Genomic DNA, 18,853 nt, shown 5'->3' with positions numbered 1-18,853 from the left:
TGTGGAGAAAATTCCCAGGAATTTAGGATCCATACCACTCTAACTCAGATAATGCCATGGGCAGGGCTTTTTATAGCAACAGCAAAGAGGTTGAATTTGTCTCTTATCTAAGAAGCAAACGTTTCTATTGTACAATAGAGCCCCAGTCTTGAAAAGAAAACCATCAGTGTACAAGCTAGCAAGAATAACACTCTCTTAGGGCATGGATTTCAGGAGAACGACACACACAAATACTGCATGATACTATAATCTATATTTGCTTAACACTTGCTTTCTGCACGTAAACATGCACACATATTTTTAGATAAAATATAGAGAATTTTTTCATGTTGGACTAAAATGCATATGAGTTTTATTAACTTGTTTGTTCTTCAGAATTATATGGAGTTTCTTCCTTATGAATCCTATGAAGGTCTTAAAGAGAACTGAAAAAAATTAGATCAAGTTTTTATATGCTAGGAGTGAGTTAAGGTTGAGACAACTTAGAAGCAAAATCTCACATATTTTTCTCTTTGTTTCTCCAGTTCAGGAAATTGCTGCAGTTGCACAGTGACAAACTTTTACTCTTGCAGTAATATATTAGGCTTCTTGACTGCATTTCTTTAGGCAAGAATTTAGAGACAAAAAATAAAGAACCCCGCCTTGTACAGATGAATTGCAAGCTAAGCATACAAAAAATCCAGCTGTGATTCCAGCTGTCTTTGGCTGACCATAGATACATGCTTCCATGTTTAAGATTATTCACCCAAAGATTATTCAACTTTAATATTACAGAACATTGTCAAAAGCAGGAAGCCAATTTTAGAACCAACTTTTACTGAAAGTATTTTCCAACCATTATCTTATAGTTATCATCACTGCCTCCTACATATTTTCAAGAAGAAAAATGGAATAAAAGAGAACTTTAAGAAGATGTTCATTCATCTTTCAGCTCCTTTCCATAAACAATAGTAGTTTATGTCTCAGACAGACAGATTTCTTTCTCTCCTAATAACCCCATTTTCATGGCAATTCTAATTTTTTACTGAATTTGCAACATAATCAATACAGGCTCAGACACTGTTCTGTAGTGGACTTTCATGAATATATGGAATATTTGTGTGTATTGTGTTCACCAGTGAGCACTGGGTTTAAATGTAGGGGAGGCAGCAGCAATCCATCTTTAAACTAACAAGCACATTGAGTTGAACCCCCACCCGGAAACATTATTTGATATTCAGTTACATCTGCCTCCTATTTCAAATCTCCAGCATCTGTCTTTTGGGTCTTATTCTGGATCTGATTAATTTGTACAGTGTTTTGCATGGCCCCATAGCTTTAAAGTTCTATTCTACTTGTCTTGTCAGTCAGTTATCTCATTTTTCCTTCTTTTATCGTGTTCCCATACTAGTTGAAATGAGGTCTTTCTATTCATCTTCTTATCTATTAAGAAGTAGATTTATGAAGTTTTAACCCTGAATGACTTTATCTTCTTAAGTCAAAACTGGCTGATTTGATCACTGGTAGATAGGACCAAGGATGTTTCTTGAAGATAGTGTTGGAGCTGTGTCTCAAAAAGATGCTTCTGAACCAAAAACTGTATTTATTTGCCATCTGTTAGGAAGACATTGTTCCCATGTTGATGAAAGGATTGCGACCATCCTTATATTTTTTCTCTCCTCATTATCTCAAGCATTTTAACTATTTACATTTCAGAATTACTTTCTCAAACATGCCATCTAAGTTACATCAACTGCACTGGTTCCATAGGGAGCCAAATGAAGCTCAGGCACTGTGCATTGTAGCCTGCTTCCAACAAAGAACGGGATCCACTGGCACTATATTGCAGACAATCTTCCTGCCACAGAGGAAATCCACTGCTGGCTTTTTGAACAGTTCTTTAGTTCCTTTGTGCTGCCAGATCAGGGACCAAGGATATGGCCCTCAAGTGCTTCATCTTCAACAGAGTCTGTTTAAGGACTGTATGCCTGCTCTGCCCAGGAGAGAGTCCCTTCCCCACAGTATTTGATGAAAGTGGCCAGGCTGGTGCAGGGAAATGTAATTCACAATTTCCTGCACAATCATCAGTGAATCTTACAAGTTACTCTAATTTGTGTTCTAGGATGCGGTATTAATACTTGATATTCCCTACAGCAGCTTTTTGCCTTGAATTTTCTAGGTAATGGAAGCCAAGAAAGCATTTGTGAAAAATGGAGCATTTCCTGAAGTTCATGAACTGTTATAAAACAAACCTTACGCTTGTGAATATTTCTATATGAAGTACAGCAGAACTCTGAATAAATCCTAGAGAGGCTTGCCTATTCTTTAAAAGATGGAATTAGAAAAATCAATGTTTTCCTAAATGTTCCCTACACTCAGCAGAACAAGGAAAGATGTGATCTTGACATACAAAAAAAATTAAATGTAAAGCCTAATAATTCCTAATGTAAAAAAACAGTGTCATCCTAAATGGTGTCTATTATAAACATGGCAAGCATTTTTTCTGCCTCGCATAGTTTCTGGACCACATGGCTACAATATCAGTCTTACACTTCATAAACATAACATGTGAAATGACTTCTACCATTGATTTCAACAGGACTAGCATTAAATTATACTAGTCCCTTTAGTTTCCTAGGTTCCATTTTAATTCTACTGACATCACTGTAATAACTTCCAATTCACACTGGCATACAGGGCTGAATCTACTGGCATAGAATCTATCTTAAAACTCCTACTGTGTTCATCTACATGTGCATTAATGCACGTGTGCCATAATTAATGTGTCATAATAATGGCACATTAAGCTTAGTACCTGTAATAAGAGGTACTAAATGCATCATAATCAGCGCTACTGCGCAGTAGCACAAGCGCATGTCTTTTACGTGATGCTAATGCACAATAGACTAATTCTACTGCACATTTGCACATTAGCACGGCTTTTGCTGTGACACACTAATGCACAGGAGAATTAGTCTACTGCATCTCATGTAGATGCACTGACTGACTTAAAAATGCAGCATGTGCTGGATATTAAGTGGAGCAGAATCAGGTCCAGAGAGTCTGAACATTCTTATTCTAGCTTGCAGGAGTTTTGCTTGAATTATGTGCAGGATTTAAACCATTTTCCTAAATACCAGTAAACAGGCAGAAAGAACCGACTATATGTCTAATGAATTAGGCCCTGCTTTTCCAGTCCTTACTGTCATGAGTAATCTGTTTTGAGGTTACGCATGTGATTAAAAACATCATATACATCTAAGTATTATTCTATCTCCTTAGTATCTCAGGGAAATTTTGAGTTTGTTAAAAACAATTATCTTCAAAGGAGTTAATCATGTTGTCTTTCTCCAAAAGTGGTAAACTAGCTAATATTGCTGGCATTAGGAGAACTGAAATTGGTGCCAGGGTTTAAAAAAAAAGTTCCCAGCTTCTCTTGTTCTCCCTACAAGATTTTTGCCATTACTGTGCTGGCAAACAAACTACCCAGAGAGTGGGTGTAGCATGTCCTACATTCTAAAATCAAGATTAAAAGAATAAAATAAAGCAGGCTTATGTAAAAATGAGGGACACTGACTAATGCAATATCTTTGCACATAAAGGGCAGTTCTCCAGCCCACAATAAAATAAGAGTAAAAGCAACCCAGCCTGTACCCACAGTTAGAAGTCTGCCTTCCTCCTAAAAGAAATAATCTCTCAGAGTTTGTTCCAAAATTCACTGTGGTCCATAGGCAGGTTCTCTTCACTGCAGTGTGCTTTAATATTGGGGTTTTTTTATTTCTTTACTGGAAAACATTATTCTGCATAGACTAGAAAAGAAACATAGAATAAAAATTGAAAGGAGTTCACTATCATGTGTGTCAGCTTAGATTAATCAAGAGTTTCTTAGAGGCAAGCAAGAGAGGCTGATTCCTAATGGGTAGCAATGAGTTCAGCTTTAGTAACTTCAGTGGCAGAAGTGTGAAGAACAGCAGAGGCAGCTGGGCATCTCCATGCCCTGAGCAGCTATACAACACCTAGGGCAGCATTGGCTCTCATAATGCAATCAGCTGCCTTGCAATTGTGGCTATTTTTGTGCCCTCCACCCACCCCTCAGCCCTGCCAAAGGTGACACCCAGAAGTTCTGCTCCAGTTGGTCCCTTCTCCCCCACCGAAGTTATCCTACTGACTGATAGCACCTGAGGATTTGGTCCTGAGTCTTCTGAGAAGTTTCAAAAGCTCCTGGCATATTATAGGTGCTACGGTCATTCTCACAGTCATACATCATTGAATCATTTTCTTCAATTTATTGATGAAATTTTGTCCAGTCATCACATGGTATTTTCATTCCTCAGCTTTAAACTGGGTGATGTGGCACTGTGTCCAAATACCACGCATATATATTTTAAATATTATTAAATGACATACAGATATTTTCACAAAAGTTCAATATATAGTACTTGATACTGCAGACCTTACACACCTGAGCATCCTCTTTCTTGATGGCATTAATGGCACTGCTCCATTGAAAACTGAGGTTGACAGATCTTGTCCTTTAGTTAAGTCAGAGCCCTAGTCAAGCTCTTTCTGTTGGACATTTACCATCAATAGCATAGCTAGGGTGGAGCAAATCAGGCACCAAGCCTGGCCGCCAGCTCAAACAGGGTGCCAGAATTGCCTCCCCAGGAGTCTATGCCATGGCACAGGCAGTCATAGGAACCAGCAATGCTACACCAAGCTGTGTATCTGTGGGGAGGATATCAGTGAAGCCAAGGGAATGGTGCTTCACCTGCCCCTGGGAGACATTGTCAGAGCAGGCATGACCCTGTACCCAATATGTGTGTATCAGGAAGGGGAGGGAAGAAGGGAACAGGGCACAAGGGTCCATTTTCAGGGAGCCCAGCCTCTTGGCTGCTGCAGCCTGAGCAAAGCTGACACTGCTACAGCAACAGCAGCAGTAGCCCAAGAAAGTAAGCCTTCCTTTCCACTCACCTATGCCCCCCTTCCCTACAGTGGTCAGCATACCCCAACATATCCCTGTTTCGCCCATCCCAGGAGCTCAATGAGCTCACTACAACTGCTGCTTCCCATGCTACTATACTGAGTCCCAACTTTCTGAACCAATGTATTCTGAAGCAGCACCCCTTGACCCAAATTAGCCAGAGAACTGTTTGGAAGCACCTGGGCTAGGGACAGACATTACACATAAACCAGTTTAAGTGATCAGAAACTGGTTTAAACCTGTAATAGAACAGATGTTCAGTGCACATAAACCAGTTTTAAAATGGCTGAAACTGGGTTGAGATAAACCTGGTTGAATGTAGTATCAGACTTAGCTGATTTGGCTCAAACCGGTTTAAGCATTGTCTGTCCCAGACTCCTTGCTGGTTTAAGATAAATCAGAGTCCCCCAGTATCCCAACATGTTCTCTGGCTGGGCAGGGCTCTCTGCTCCACAGCAGGGCTGGCCCCTCCCCTCTGCTCCCTGGCTACAGCTCTGCAGGCATCTGCCTGGCTTTTGCTCCCCCCTCCCCACCCCACTCTGTGCTAAGCAGGCAGTCCCCTGTCCCCCACAGACACCTCAGCATCAGCTAGCAGGCCACATGCTGGCTACAGTCTATGCTGTAGGAAAAGACAGAAACAGACAGGCTTTCTGTAGCTAATTAACAGGTAGATTGATTTCCCTCCTTGGAAAAGCTGTTTAAGAATGGTTTGCTCCCCCCTCTCCACTCCTTGCTAAGCAGGAATTACCCCTTCCCCTATGCTTGCTGAGGAGGTGTCTGTGTATTAGCTAACAGACCACATGCTGGGTCCGTGCTCAATCAACAGTTAGAATCAACAGTCTTAATGGGGTGGTAAACACTAAGATAAGGGTGATAAACATGGTTATCAGCCCCTCCCCCCACAACCCTGGCTTGCTTGCCTTTTAGGTTCCTGCAGGTAGTATACAGAAGCAGGGAGGGAGAGTGAAAAGCTCCCTATCATCAACAGAGGCATGCACTGCACGCCCCACCTTTGCCTCAGTGCTGGCTGGGGGCTGGCAACACTTCCACCTCTTGAGCAGGAAAAAAGCCTGAGAATGCAGGCAGGGTAAGGATTTACACCCCTCCCTAATCAGAGTCCTGCTGGAGCCTGGCCATGCCCCCCTCAGATCAGCTCTGCAAGGGCAGAAAGGGCTGCTCTAGCTCCCTCTGCTTCCAGCTTTAGTCACTGCAGACATGTGCCTGAATTTCCCCAGTCCAGAGGGATTGTCTGAATGGTTGGAAACTGGTTCAGCCTGGCCAGGTTAGACTAACCTGCAAAAGTTGAATCAATTCAGGCTCAGGGTTTTTGAATGTCTGTCCCTAGTCCATCTGAACAGGCAGCCATTAAGGTTTGAAGACTGACCATTCTCTCTAGTCTGCTCTCTACAAACTAAGGCATTCCATGATGCAGCAATTTCATATCAGCCAAAAGTCATATGTTTTGTACAAATTCCCTAAATCACTATAAGTTTCTTAGCTTTGGGTTTAAATGCAAAGGACAAAACTGTAGATAGTCCACTACAAAACTGTGGAGGGGAAGGATGAATAATACATTCCTTTTATTGAGCCTGTTTCTAAAAGTCTTGGCCACAATTGCAAATATGCAAGCCATACTTCATTTTCAGAATGAGGTGGTATATCAGCTGTGCTTAGGATCAGCTCTAAGGACCCTTATTCTTATATAATATAAGGCTTAGTCTGGCTGTCACGCTCTTGGAGCACTCTGATTGGTTAGTGAAACAACCAATCAGAGTGCGGAGCACTGTCATGATGGTGGGGATGGAGGGGACAGAACAGGGGGGGCAAAGCAAGCAGCCCTCGCCCCCTCACTCCATCCCCACTGTCATGGCAGCACTCCACTGCCTCCAAGGAGCAGGGCCAGAGGGGCAGGGGGGTGGGGGAACACGAGGCCAGTGATGCTGCAGGTGGTGGTGGTGGCAAAGGGTGTTGGCAGAGGGGGACAGAAGGGATAGTGGGGCAAGCTTCCTCCCTCACACACTCCTGGGAGGTAGCAGCAGTGTGGGATGGTGGATAGTGGCCCTCTGTCCCTGCCCACCCCTCCAACCCTGCCACTCTTGACAGGCAGTTGGCTAGTAGAGGCGTAAGTGTCTCAGTCAAGTGTCTATGCTGCTCTTTACTCAGAGCTATGCCTTCAGATGTACTTTGGCTTAATGATTAGCTGAAAGCCAAGTAAAGGTAAAATTAGATTTTATATTCTATTACAGATTAACAAAATCAGAACAGTAAGATTCTTCCTATTCTTCAGCCGCAGTCTACTTTCTTGTCCTGAACTTTGGGAAATGTAGGTTGATAACAAAATGCTACTGCCCTGTTTCTTATATCCTTCCTCCAAAGCATCTGCTACTTGCGAGTGTCAAACAGGATATTTGCCTAGATGGACTTTTGGTCAGATTCAGAAGGGCAGTTCTTACGTTCTTGTGTACAGGTTTCAACTGATTTGAATTAGCCTTTAGTTTGTATCAGAGATCACTAAAGTTGAGTATCTGTTGCTGAAAAAATTTAGAATCCTGTCCTGTAAGGGATGAATTGTTATGTTGTTTCAAATTATTGAGAAGCCCTGGGCAAAAAACATAGATGGTACTTTCCAGCTTTTCCAGTGTAATATACATACTCTTCACCAACAAGATTCCGCCTGCCCTTGCAACTCGCTAAATATTTTAACTACAGCTTCAATCATTCCAGTTGCTGCTGTGGTTTTTTGCAAGTGTCCTGCCAAAAACAAAATTCAGTGCCAAAGCAGCAAATGCCATTACCGATGAGGCAAACCACTCATAAGGATTAACAAGTGAAACGTACTCAGAATAAACAAAGAAGAATAAGCATCCCACATTACAGGATTGCTGCACACAGAGAACTCAGGAGAACTGATTCCCCTCTGTTCTTCCAGCAACTGAGCTTCAGACAGCTGAGTGATTCATGCAGATCTGCGGTCACATACCCAGGATTCGGACCCTGGTAAAATTAATTCAGCATTTCATCTTTCAGAAGTAGTTCTATGCAGTTTACTGTAGATGAAATTCACTTCCCTTCACAAGTAGATGCAACATGTAAGTCCAAAAAGGTTTCATTCAGTGTTAGTCTTTTTCCTGAGAGCTGCTTAATGTCAAAGGACTGATTTGCTCTCTGTAAAGAAAAATGTTAAAGCTTCTCTCAGTGTCTTTAGTTTGTCCTGCACCCTAGATGTCACTGTGTTTCAGTGGAGAAGCAATCCCTACTTGCACATAGCTAGCAAATCACATTGTTTCTTTGGGATGAGAGAGGCAAAAACTACAGCTTCTCTAATGAATGCACAAAAGTATTAATAAAGGAATGTGAGAACAATCCAAATCCAAAATCAGGAAATTCCAGAAGATAAGATTCTTCAGTAACCCTGACTGTGCCATCATCTTGTATCCTGTATATATTGAAGCATAGATACAAAACAAAACAACATAATAAAATGTAGATGTGAATCTTAGTCCTAGAGTCCTTACTTACTAAAGTAATTTGCTTTCGGGTGATGAAACCCAATCACAGTTTGCTCAAGCAAGTATAAGTTAAAGTACAAGCTCAAATTTATTTCAAGAGAAAGACAGAAAATAGTATAGGCTTTGTAGTGTGTTTATGCTTTGTAGCCCAATAAACACTGGTAGAGCAACTTTAGTCTGAATTTCCTGATTCCTGAGGGTTTTTTGTTTCAATTTTAATGCCTTAAGTTTCTAAGGGAAAAAGGGAAAAAAAGGAAATCTAGAGTCTGCGTTCTTTAATTAAGTAAGTGCACACATTACTATGTATGTTTCAACTTAAGGGAACCTGTAGAAGTGAGTTCATGAGAACCTGCAAATATACAGTTCACAGAGTATTTTTTTTCCCAAAATCAAACTAAAATGATATTTTTGAAAAAGATCTACTTCCATGTCAAGTTTCACATTTCAAACCTCAGCATTTTAGTTAATCCCTCTCAGAAAGAGTGTGATTAGACTATTTTAAAAATAGGAAAATATTTTTTTTCAAAAAATGGCCAATGGGAATGTGTTCAAATATTCCAATTAAAATAAAATGGTCTTTGGCCAGCAATATATAAATCATGTCAATTTCTAGCCCAAATTTGGAATATTTTAGATAGATATGAACACACAAAATTTCCACAACTGCAGTGCAATTTTAACTCAACTGATGCATCAAACACTGCTTCTAATACTTATTGATATATTATGCAAAAACAGGATGTTCTATCCTGTACAAGAAGAAAAAATCATAGTCTATATTTGATCTGATGATTCTACTTACTGTATTTTTGCAGAATCTTCCATTGAGCTATTGCTTGAGTAGAGATTAATGGAATGTACTCAGAATCATGGAGTTTTTCCCAATGCATGAAAAAAAAATGACAAACTCCACAACTATCTAATTTATCATATTTCTAAAGTAGCCATTACCACAGTATCTAAGTGCTATTCCAGGGAGTCTTTAACCCATTGGCTTACACTTGTTTATGCCAACACGTGGCATGTGCCTTGATAAATACTTACTTAGAATAGCCCGGGTTCGTAAGATTATAGCGATATTGCTAACCATGCTAGTTGTACTTCAACAAAAAGAAGGGTAGATTTGCACAGTATAGCCTCAGAGTAGAAATATCTATCTATCTATCTATCTATCTCTCTATCTATCTATCTATCTATCTATCTATCTATCTAAGACTTGCTTCTCTACAGTTGCAGGGAAATGAGTCTGATTGGGCAGGGAAAAGCCCCCGCTCAACTAGACCCGTGCCCAGAAAGCAGGGAGAACTTAAAGTTCATAGAATTATAACCAGAAAGTGTTGATCGTGCTCATTACTGCTATTATGGGAATGGGTTCAATTGTGCTCTTTTCCATTTCATTTACACAGGTTATCCCAAGAAATTTTTAACTCCATTCCTGGAAAGATCAATGTATGGTATACTAGAATAACCTTTGAAAAGTGCTATAATGTAATTGCCCTTTCCTGGCTGTGTCTACACGAGACGTTAACTAGGCAGTAGCTTGTTACTACTGCACACTACAACACTACTGCTCATTTACTGCTCAGTAGTAACCATCTACTGAGCAGTCAGTAACCACGAAGCCATGCAGGGATGCTAACGCACAGGGATGCCAGTTACTGTGTAGTCATGCAGTACTTGGGTATGCAAGTACTAAATGACTGCACAATTACAACTGCATAGCCAGCATCTCATGTAGATGCAACCCCTGTTCCTCTCACTTCCTATTCTCAACAGCCAGAAAAACAGTAGTAGATTCAAATACAGCCACCCCCCACAAAAATAAGAAAAAGGTTAATAAAACACTACTAAATATCTGTTTATTACATAACTGATTGGACCATGTTTAAAATTATTACCATAAAGAATGAAAAATGAGACAAGCTTCATCATTTTTATTACTTTTTAACCTGAATCTCTACACTTGCTCATCAGGATATCTTATTTGCTTGCATCTCATAAAACCAATAGATACTTTATCAAATAATTTCCTTGCATGACCTAAAACATTTCTCATTTTGTATGCTGAACAATACCAACTCCAAGGCAACAGTAAATTGTGCAACAGGACATGGCAAAGGAATATATTTGTGGTGTACAGCTGAAGGCCAAATTACTTTATCTGTTTAAAAATTGCAATAATTACCCTGAACTCTACTAAACAGTGTTTCCTAATATCATCTTTTACAAAATTTCCATTTAGAAGGAAACTAGTTGTGGTGATATTGACTTGCTGCAGAGACCTCAAAGTTGTATATTGCAATTGATCACTCAGCAAATTATAGATTCATAGATTCATAGATGTTAGGGTCGGAAGGGACCTCAATAGATCATCGAGTCCGACCCCCTGCATAAGCAGGAAAGAGCGCTGGGACTAGATGACCCCAGCTAGATACTCATCTAACCTCCTCTTGAAAACTCCCAGGGTAGGGGAGAGCACCACCTCCCTTGGGAGCCCGTTCCAGACCTTGGCCACTCGAACTGTGAAGAAGTTCTTCCTAATGTCCAATCTAAATCTGCTCTCTGCTAGCTTGTGGCCATTGTTTCTTGTAACCCCCGGGGGCACCTTGGTGAATAAATACTCACCAATTCCCTTCTGTGCCCCTGTGATGAACTTATAGGCAGCCACAAGGTCGCCTCTCAACCTTCTCTTGCGGAGGCTGAAAAGGTCCAGTTTCTCTAGTCTCTCCTCGTAGGGCTTGGTCTGCAGGCCCTTAACCATACGAGTGGCCCTTCTCTGGACCCTCTCCAGGTTATCCGCATCCTTCTTGAAGTGTGGCGCCCAGAATTGCATGCAGTACTCCAACTGCGGTCTGACCAGCGCCCGATAGAGGGGAAGTATCACCTCCTTGGACCTATTCGTCATGCAATTAGTTTCTGTTGTTTCCAAAGTCCATGTGCTTTCACATTTTTGCAACACGTTCCATTATTTTCAGCTATGTTAAAAAAGATATCTGTCTTCAATGATTATTAAAATGCTTCAGTGTCAATCTGTTTTTCCAATTTGTTCTATTTGTGATTGAAAAGCAAAGATGAAACAGAATCAGTTATTGTCATTACAAACTGGTGAACTCAGAAGATAAGCCAAGCTCAAGCTCATGTCTGAATGAGGAAGCTAATGGTTTCTGGGTCCCCTAGATCAGTGGTTGTGAAGTTTTTTTGGCAGGTGTGTCACAAGTTAAGCCCCCCCCCCCAAATACCACTCTGATCCCTGTCCCACAAGAGGACGACCTGATAGAGAGTTCGTACTCTGGGGACCCAGATGAAGTGAGCTTGGGTTCATGAAAGCATGCGCTCTCTCCCTTTGTGTGTGCATCTTACACACACACACACACACACACACACACACGGTAATTGCCCATCAAGAATGACAGATTTCAGGGAGTGTTTACATGACCCCACTTTGTCCACTGCTCACCCTTCAGGACCAGACATGTAAAGACTCCCTCTGCCACTGCCGCCTCCTCCTCCAGCCTCCAGCATGGGGGCATCCTCCCCCCTTCCGCCTCCACCACACAGCAGGGCTTCCCCCTGCCTCCCTTCCCTGCTTCCCTCCCTTCCTGCCACCTTCCCCTATCTGCCAGCTGTTGTTGAGGCCAGGCAACAGGGAGGCACCAGTGCTGTGACCCCCACTCCACTCCCCGCTTCCCTCTCTTCCTTCCCTGCCACCCAGCCCTGACAACAGCCACCACCATGACCCCCGATTTTTGCCTCCCTCCACCCCACGCCCACCTGGATCTGCATGTCCTTCCTCCCTCCCTGCTACCTCCCCCTCCCTGCTGGCTGTTGTCAAGACCTCCTTCCCCCGCCCCTCCCTGCTGCCTAGTCCCAACAACAGCCACCACTCTGACCCCCTCTTTGCCTCCCTTGGCCCTGCTCCCCTCCCTCCCTGCCTGCCTGCTACCTCTCCCTCCCTTCTAACTGTTCTGGGGAGGTGTCAGGGATGGGTGGCAGGGGGGCACCACCACCGTGACCCCCCACCTTTGCCCTCAGGCAGGGAGGTGTGGGGAAGCCCTGCTGCTCATGCAGCTGGGGCATGCTCGCTGCCACCACAAACTTCTCTGGCAGCAGCTCAAACTTGGGCCCGCAACCAATCACTGCCTGCCCTCTCAGTGGCACATGCAGTTGGCCAAAAGCATTATGGACAGACAGATACAGACAGACAGACTAAGCCCTTTATATATATAGAATTTTATATAGAGAGAGTTTTATATAAATTTTATTTAGTCTATAAAGGTACATATCTACCTTGCCTTCTGACCAACTTCAGATTAACATGACTAATTACTTCTCTCAGTGCTGATCTGGCCCAAGGACAGAAGCAGCATTCAATAGTAGTCACTCCCTGATGCCACTGCTGTGCAAAGTGGCAGTGGCTGGGTCCTAGTGCCTATCCATCTAATGGCCCGACTCTGACCAGAACTGAATCAATCCAACCTGCAGCCTTAAAACATTGTTTAGTTTAGACTTGGAACTCAAAATTGTGATAGAGCCATGAGGTTACACTTGGAACCATTAAATATTCTACATAAAGGTTTCCACAGTCCAAAAATAATAAATTTATATTGTAGGACTTTTAGGGTCAACAATGCACACAGCACATCTAACTCCACAGTCTCTTCTCTTCCAAAAATCTCTTACCCCATTAAGGAATGTAGCTAATCAAAGTTGAACAGTGTTGAGAGGTGGCACTCACCCTCTTGCCATTAAGGCAAGGAGGATATTCATTAAATGAGAACCTCTGTTTTCATCATTTAGAAACAAACTGTCCCAGAAGAAGAGAAGGAGTAGGGTGTGAATTTATGTCAGTTTCCAAAATGAAGCCAGATCCATAGAAAAACTGAAAGATAATATATAAACAGTAACGGAAAGACATGTTAGGAAGCAAATATCTCAAATTAAAGCCCACTGTAATTATAAATAAAAATCTGGAGCTCCTGAATAACTTCTTGAACAGTTCTCAGACCTTCTCACCAGCAGACACGAAAGCTCCTCATATGCATCTGACCAAAACTATGGAAAAACTCCAAGGAATGTAACACCATTTTGATCTTTTCCTCTTCTCTTGCACTTAGAATCTTGATAGGAAGAAAACTCTTTATCTTCATTCTATAAATAGGTGCAGCTTGCTGTTGAAAAACAGGCAGTGGAATGCCTGTCTTTTTGCCTACCTGGTGTTCAGGTACCTAGGAAAAAGTGTGAACCGCTTTTATCCCAAAGGCTTATTCATAGACCTGTAGAAACATACGCACGCAGTTCTTTGTTGTTCTCCTAGAAGCATGTGTTACATCATTTCAGGAACTGGCCACATTCTTTATTTGGGATGGGAGGTTCAGTCACATTATTCTACAATCATTATGGTCTATTTGAGGTCATGTATTGTTTATTAGGACTTTCACTTACCATGTAGTTAACTTCAGCACAAAGAAACACAACCAGTATTATGGTAGAGAAAGATTCCTGACCACTCTCCAAGGAATCTTCAATCAAGTTCTGTGCTTTTAAAAGAATTTGAGGAGGAAAATGGAAAAAAAATATATATATTAAAGGGTAACAGAGTAAGCCAGCATTAAACAATAAAATTGTAAGCAACAAATTCTGATCCCTTTCACTGATGCTGATGCCAAAACTCCTGTTTATTTCAGCAGGAGTAGGATTGTCCATAATTCAAATTCTGGAGTTACAGGATTAACTAGAGGGAGAATTTTATCAAACTTGAAGTGAGAGACAGAAAACATGAGAAATCTCTACACTACTCAAATTCTATAAAGGCTTCCCAGGAGTACCACTTAACCAAAAACCCTATACGTCATGTGGTGCACATAGCCCTAGCACTGAATTTCACTTAATATTGAATCTCGTTTATCCGTGGTCTGCATTAAGCTTTTATGTCCATTTTCCATCCATTAAATCTTTCTGACGCATCTATTTTATCTGGTTGTATAAAGGAATTTAATTTGTATCAATAAATACTATCCTGGCAGATGATAAAGTCTCAGGTAAACTACATGTGATTTTATAATAATCAAGTAATGGGGTTTTTCAAATATTCCCAGCTTTTTAAAGAGTAAGGAATGCTGTCGCCATTTAATAAAATATTAATATTTTTTCAAATCAAGTTGTCATTTCAGGAAAATAATAGAGAAAATTAATACAATCTGATCTCATATAACCCTAGCCATGAAAATTTCATAGGATTTATTTTACCTGTCATGGGAAATAATATATAAATATATTTTGGAAACAATGTTTTATGAAAGGCCCTATCTATTGGAACTAAAAAGCATGTGCTACAAGTATGGTTAATCTATGATTCATTGAGAAAACAAATTATATTAAACTAGAATATATGAAGCATTAATCTATCATGCACTGCCTGCAAAACTGACAAGCCTTGCATGGAAGTTTTCTCAGGTCTGTTTTCTTAAGAATGGCTAATTCCTGATATTCCATTTATTAAAAATAACTAGAATCCTTAAAGTGCTTTTGCTAGTTTCAGAGAGCTCCTACACTTCACTGTTAAACAGCATTATTGGTTCAACAAAAAACAGTGTATCCTGTTTCAGGAAAAGGAGTGGATGACTTTGTGTAGCAAACTTCCTGAAATCTATGTTTACACTTTGCTTTTTTGCAAAGCTTCTAAATCCATCACAATTCTTCTTACAAAACATTGTATTCATATGGGAGTATATCATCACCCTATGTTTCTTTTCCTATAGGAAAACATAGAACATGGCTTTCTTTGAAATATGCCTGTTGTGATCACATATTAGAAATTAAGTTTATGTGAAAAACATCAGGGCCTATGCATACTATAGATATAAATCTCATCAAGTAATTATTGTACCATCTGTTCTAATGTTGACCTGTCTGGCAGGAAATAGACTATAGCTAGTCCAATAATGCATCTGGTAAATAATATTCCAGATTTCTTAATATCATGGTGATTCCTCCATTGCCTGGGCAGGGCCAAGTCACAATAGAACCAATACACATGCACTGCAGAGGGACCAGGGAGAAGGATTTCATTAGTTCACATGTAGGATCTACAGTAGGACAAGAGTGGTTAAGTAGTGAACCTGGATCTGAAGAACATGTTATGTAACTGAAAACAGGGGATCCAGACCTTCTTTGCAATCTTATCTTGCTAATCGCTGATGCTAAGCAAACATTTTAATGTGTTTATAAGCATGATGTAACTATTTACACCAGAAGTTGTGTCTGAGCTCTTAAGCTACTGAAGCACAAACATTAAATTTATGCTCATACTAGAAGGTTTTGCATCCATACAGAGACTCCCTATGCCTACAGAAGTGTGACTGCACCCAAAAGCTTGCTAAGAACTATTTTCCAATTACTCAGTTGGTCTAATAAAAGATAGATATCACATTACTCAAAGAACTTTGCCTGCCTTGCATCCATACATCTATTAATGGGTTGACAGTAGGTCTGTGCAAAGCAGCAAGTATTTGATTTGGATTCAATTCAGTGATTCAAGTCACTGTCCCAATTCAATTGAGCTGAATTAAATTAAAAGATTCAGTGCTGATTCGGAGATTTTGGCCATAGACTATAATGGAGAATCACTAAAATACCTATAACTTCGTCATTGTTTGCAGATTCAGATGAAAGCAGCAGGGGTGGTAGCCCCTTCTGAGGGCACGGAGCCTGCCAAGGTTCAAGGAGATAGGTGCAGAGGTTTCTGTGAAAACGCTCCTCAAACTGTTGAAAGCAAAACTCATATCACTTGTGTATGTTATGAGGTGTAGGTTGTAGCTGTGTTGGTATAAGGACATAGGCAGACAAGGTACTTTGGATCAATCTGATATCTTTTATTAGACCAACTAAATAGTTGGAGAAATATAGCTTAGCAAGCTTTCAGATTTAAAAACCCTTCGTCAGGTTGAGGAAGCATCTATAGTTGGCGTGTGGTCTTCCTGGATGGAATGAATAGTAAAAAAGCCAGAGGCTGGTATGCAGGCAAGAAAGCCAGTCAGTGAAAATGTAAATTGAGGTATTGGGGGTGAGAGACAGGCTGGGAGGAGGGGGGAGGGGGGAAGAGGGATTGTGGTGGGGACAATCACCACAAATAGAAACTTACCAGAGGGAGGAGAGTCAGGAGAGGTGTGGAGTCATTGGGACTCTGCTGGAGACTGGAAGCACAGCGAGAATAGGGCTGCGGTAAAAAAAAAAATGCTGCACTGAAGATAAAAGAGGAAGATACACAGTGGGCTGGGAGACAGCCAGGGCCAGCACCAGCACTGGTATAGACCCACTTTATGGTGGAGTGCTGACTCCGATTCATTGGCCAGCCGCCTGGAGGGGGAATAAAAACCCCACCAGACACAAATCAGGGAGGCCAGAAGGGAAGGCCCAGAGTGGCCTGGAGCTGTCTGTAGCCTCACCAAGGGCATATGGTGGCAGCCCCGAGAGGGGGCATGCTGGGATAATACAAGCCCAGCAGGGCCTAGATACTTACCTGGGATGGAGCACTGGATCCCAGATACAGTCTGCCAGGAATGGGACACCGATGAACCTGGAGAGAGAGAGAGAGACAGAAGGAACCTTGGGCTGCTGTGGACCAGAATCAGAGAGAGAAAGGAGCGTACCTGGGAGCAAGGTAACCTGGGATGAGTAAAATTAAAGGCCAGTTAATGTACGACCCAAAACCGAATGGTACACAGTCCAAACTGGACTTTTCGAACCTAAGGCGGCAAAAGAAAAAACCTTTACCGTGACATGTCTTAGTCACCATCTGGAATTAATATCTGTGGTTGGTGTAAGGCAGGGTGTAGGGGAGGCAGAGCCCCAAAATGGGAGGCCAGACTGGAAGATTGAAGGAGGGAACCAGGGGAGGCAGGACTTAAAACCATCCTCCCGATAGTAAACTTATACCAACAAGGTATAGCAGGAGAGAACCCCTAGAGACCATCCAAGACATCTGACCAGATGGCAACCTGTCAACCACAAAGGAGACGTCAGAGCCCCAAAAAAACAAAAAGAGCAAAACGCGCTTGTGAGTGGCATGGGAGGTTACAAATTGGTGCATTGGCCAGGAAACACGAGAAGGGGGTGACCCTGGAGGCCGACATAGAGATGGAGGTAAACCTAGCACCCCAAATTGAGTTGTTGGACCAGACATTACGTGTTGTCACCAAAGTGCTAGATGTTCAGCAACAATAGGCACTGCAGCAACAAGAATGGATGAGGTAAAACTGGACCTCTTTCTGAATGCACAAGATAACCAAGGAGGATGACATCAAGGCATATATTGAGTCATTTGAATGAACGGCAATACAAATGGGGCTAGACAGACTACAGTGGGCAAGCCAGTTAGGGTCCCTGTTAGTGGGAAAAGCACAAGCGGCTATCGGGACCTTCCTAGGGAGGATGCCTACAATTCTAAGGTGAAGGCAGCAATATTACACCACTTACAGCTAACGTTCAAGCATTACAGAAGGCTGTTCAGAGCCCAGAAATGGAAGGAAGACAGGAAGCCTCGGAATTTGATACAACTTTTAAAGGATCTTTTGAATAAGTGGGTCCCACAAGAAAAGGTGGACTAGGCTGCTTTAGCCAGTAAAATTTTGTTAGAGCAGTTTGTGAGGGATTTAGAGGATGGGATCCAATTGTGGGTACAACGGCACCTCCCGAGGACAGCAGAAGTGGCCTTAAGGGTTGCTGAGGCTTTTGCAGCATCAGAACAAGAACACATGAAAGAAAAGGGGTACAAGAGCATAGGAGCCAATGCTAGAAGGGATGAAGAGCCACGGTGAGGACCACCCACATACCTGAGAAAGGGTAGTGTGCTATAGATGTGGAAGGTCAGGCCACGTCTCTTGAGAATGCACACTAGGCAAGCAAGACAGGTGGAAACCAGCGGGGGACATTCCGGGGTCAAAGAACAATCCAAAGCCAACAAACTCATTGAAGAGATGGATTGCAGCTTCAGGCAGAGTGAGGAAATAGCTGTCTGGGATAGGCCCATGATGACAACCTGGGTGGCCAGCAAAATGATACAAGCTACCCTGGACATGGGTTGCTCCCAGACACTAGTGAGGGACAATTTGATACCAGAGGATGACATAGACTGGTGCAAGCTGGTAAGGATGCTTTGCATCCATAGGGAGGCTGATCAGTACAGAAGCTACAATAACATGAAGATAGCCAACCAGAAGGGCTGAATGAGAGTGGGATTTGCACCTGAATTGGATGGCCAAATGATCATAGGACAGGACTGGCCCCCTTGTACGAAGTCCTAGAGGAAGCCTGTAGGGACAAGTTAAAAAGGAAAGGCTGGCCCAAAGTTGAACTCTGGGTAGCTGAAGAAGAGACGTCTTCCTCG

The 18,853-nt window shown here is 42.0% G+C and overlaps 1 protein-coding gene across 9 annotated transcripts in view; it reads right to left on the bottom strand.

Annotated features, from left to right (window-relative positions):
• LOC109285271 (uncharacterized) overlaps nucleotides 1-18,853 on the bottom strand; it is a 62,217-nt gene that overhangs the window by 15,635 nt on the left and 27,729 nt on the right. For 3 of the 9 annotated variants that reach the window (XR_009461136.1, XR_009461135.1, XR_002092960.2), the window contains 4 exons: nucleotides 16,988-17,044; nucleotides 16,610-16,684; nucleotides 13,912-14,006; nucleotides 12,712-13,694 (listed from right to left, as the gene is read on the bottom strand). Coding sequence is in view for 5 of the 9 variants with exons in the window: in XM_019495902.2 (XP_019351447.1) it covers nucleotides 13,479-13,694; nucleotides 13,912-14,001; nucleotides 16,610-16,684; nucleotides 16,988-17,044 (438 nt within the window). In the remaining 4 variants the exon portion in view is untranslated. Of the gene's footprint in view, nucleotides 1-10,388; nucleotides 11,518-12,711; nucleotides 13,695-13,911; nucleotides 14,007-16,609; nucleotides 16,685-16,987; nucleotides 17,045-18,853 lie in introns of those variants that run through there. The other 6 variants (XM_019495902.2, XM_059725189.1, XR_002092959.2 and 3 more) reach the window with 5 other exon arrangements.

The sequence above is a fragment of the Alligator mississippiensis genome, chromosome 3 (genome assembly GCF_030867095.1).
Source record: "Alligator mississippiensis isolate rAllMis1 chromosome 3, rAllMis1, whole genome shotgun sequence".
NCBI lineage: Eukaryota > Metazoa > Chordata > Crocodylia > Alligatoridae > Alligator > Alligator mississippiensis.
The sequence above is the reverse complement of the archived record's forward strand: the minus strand, read 5'-3'. Positions and strand labels throughout refer to the sequence as shown.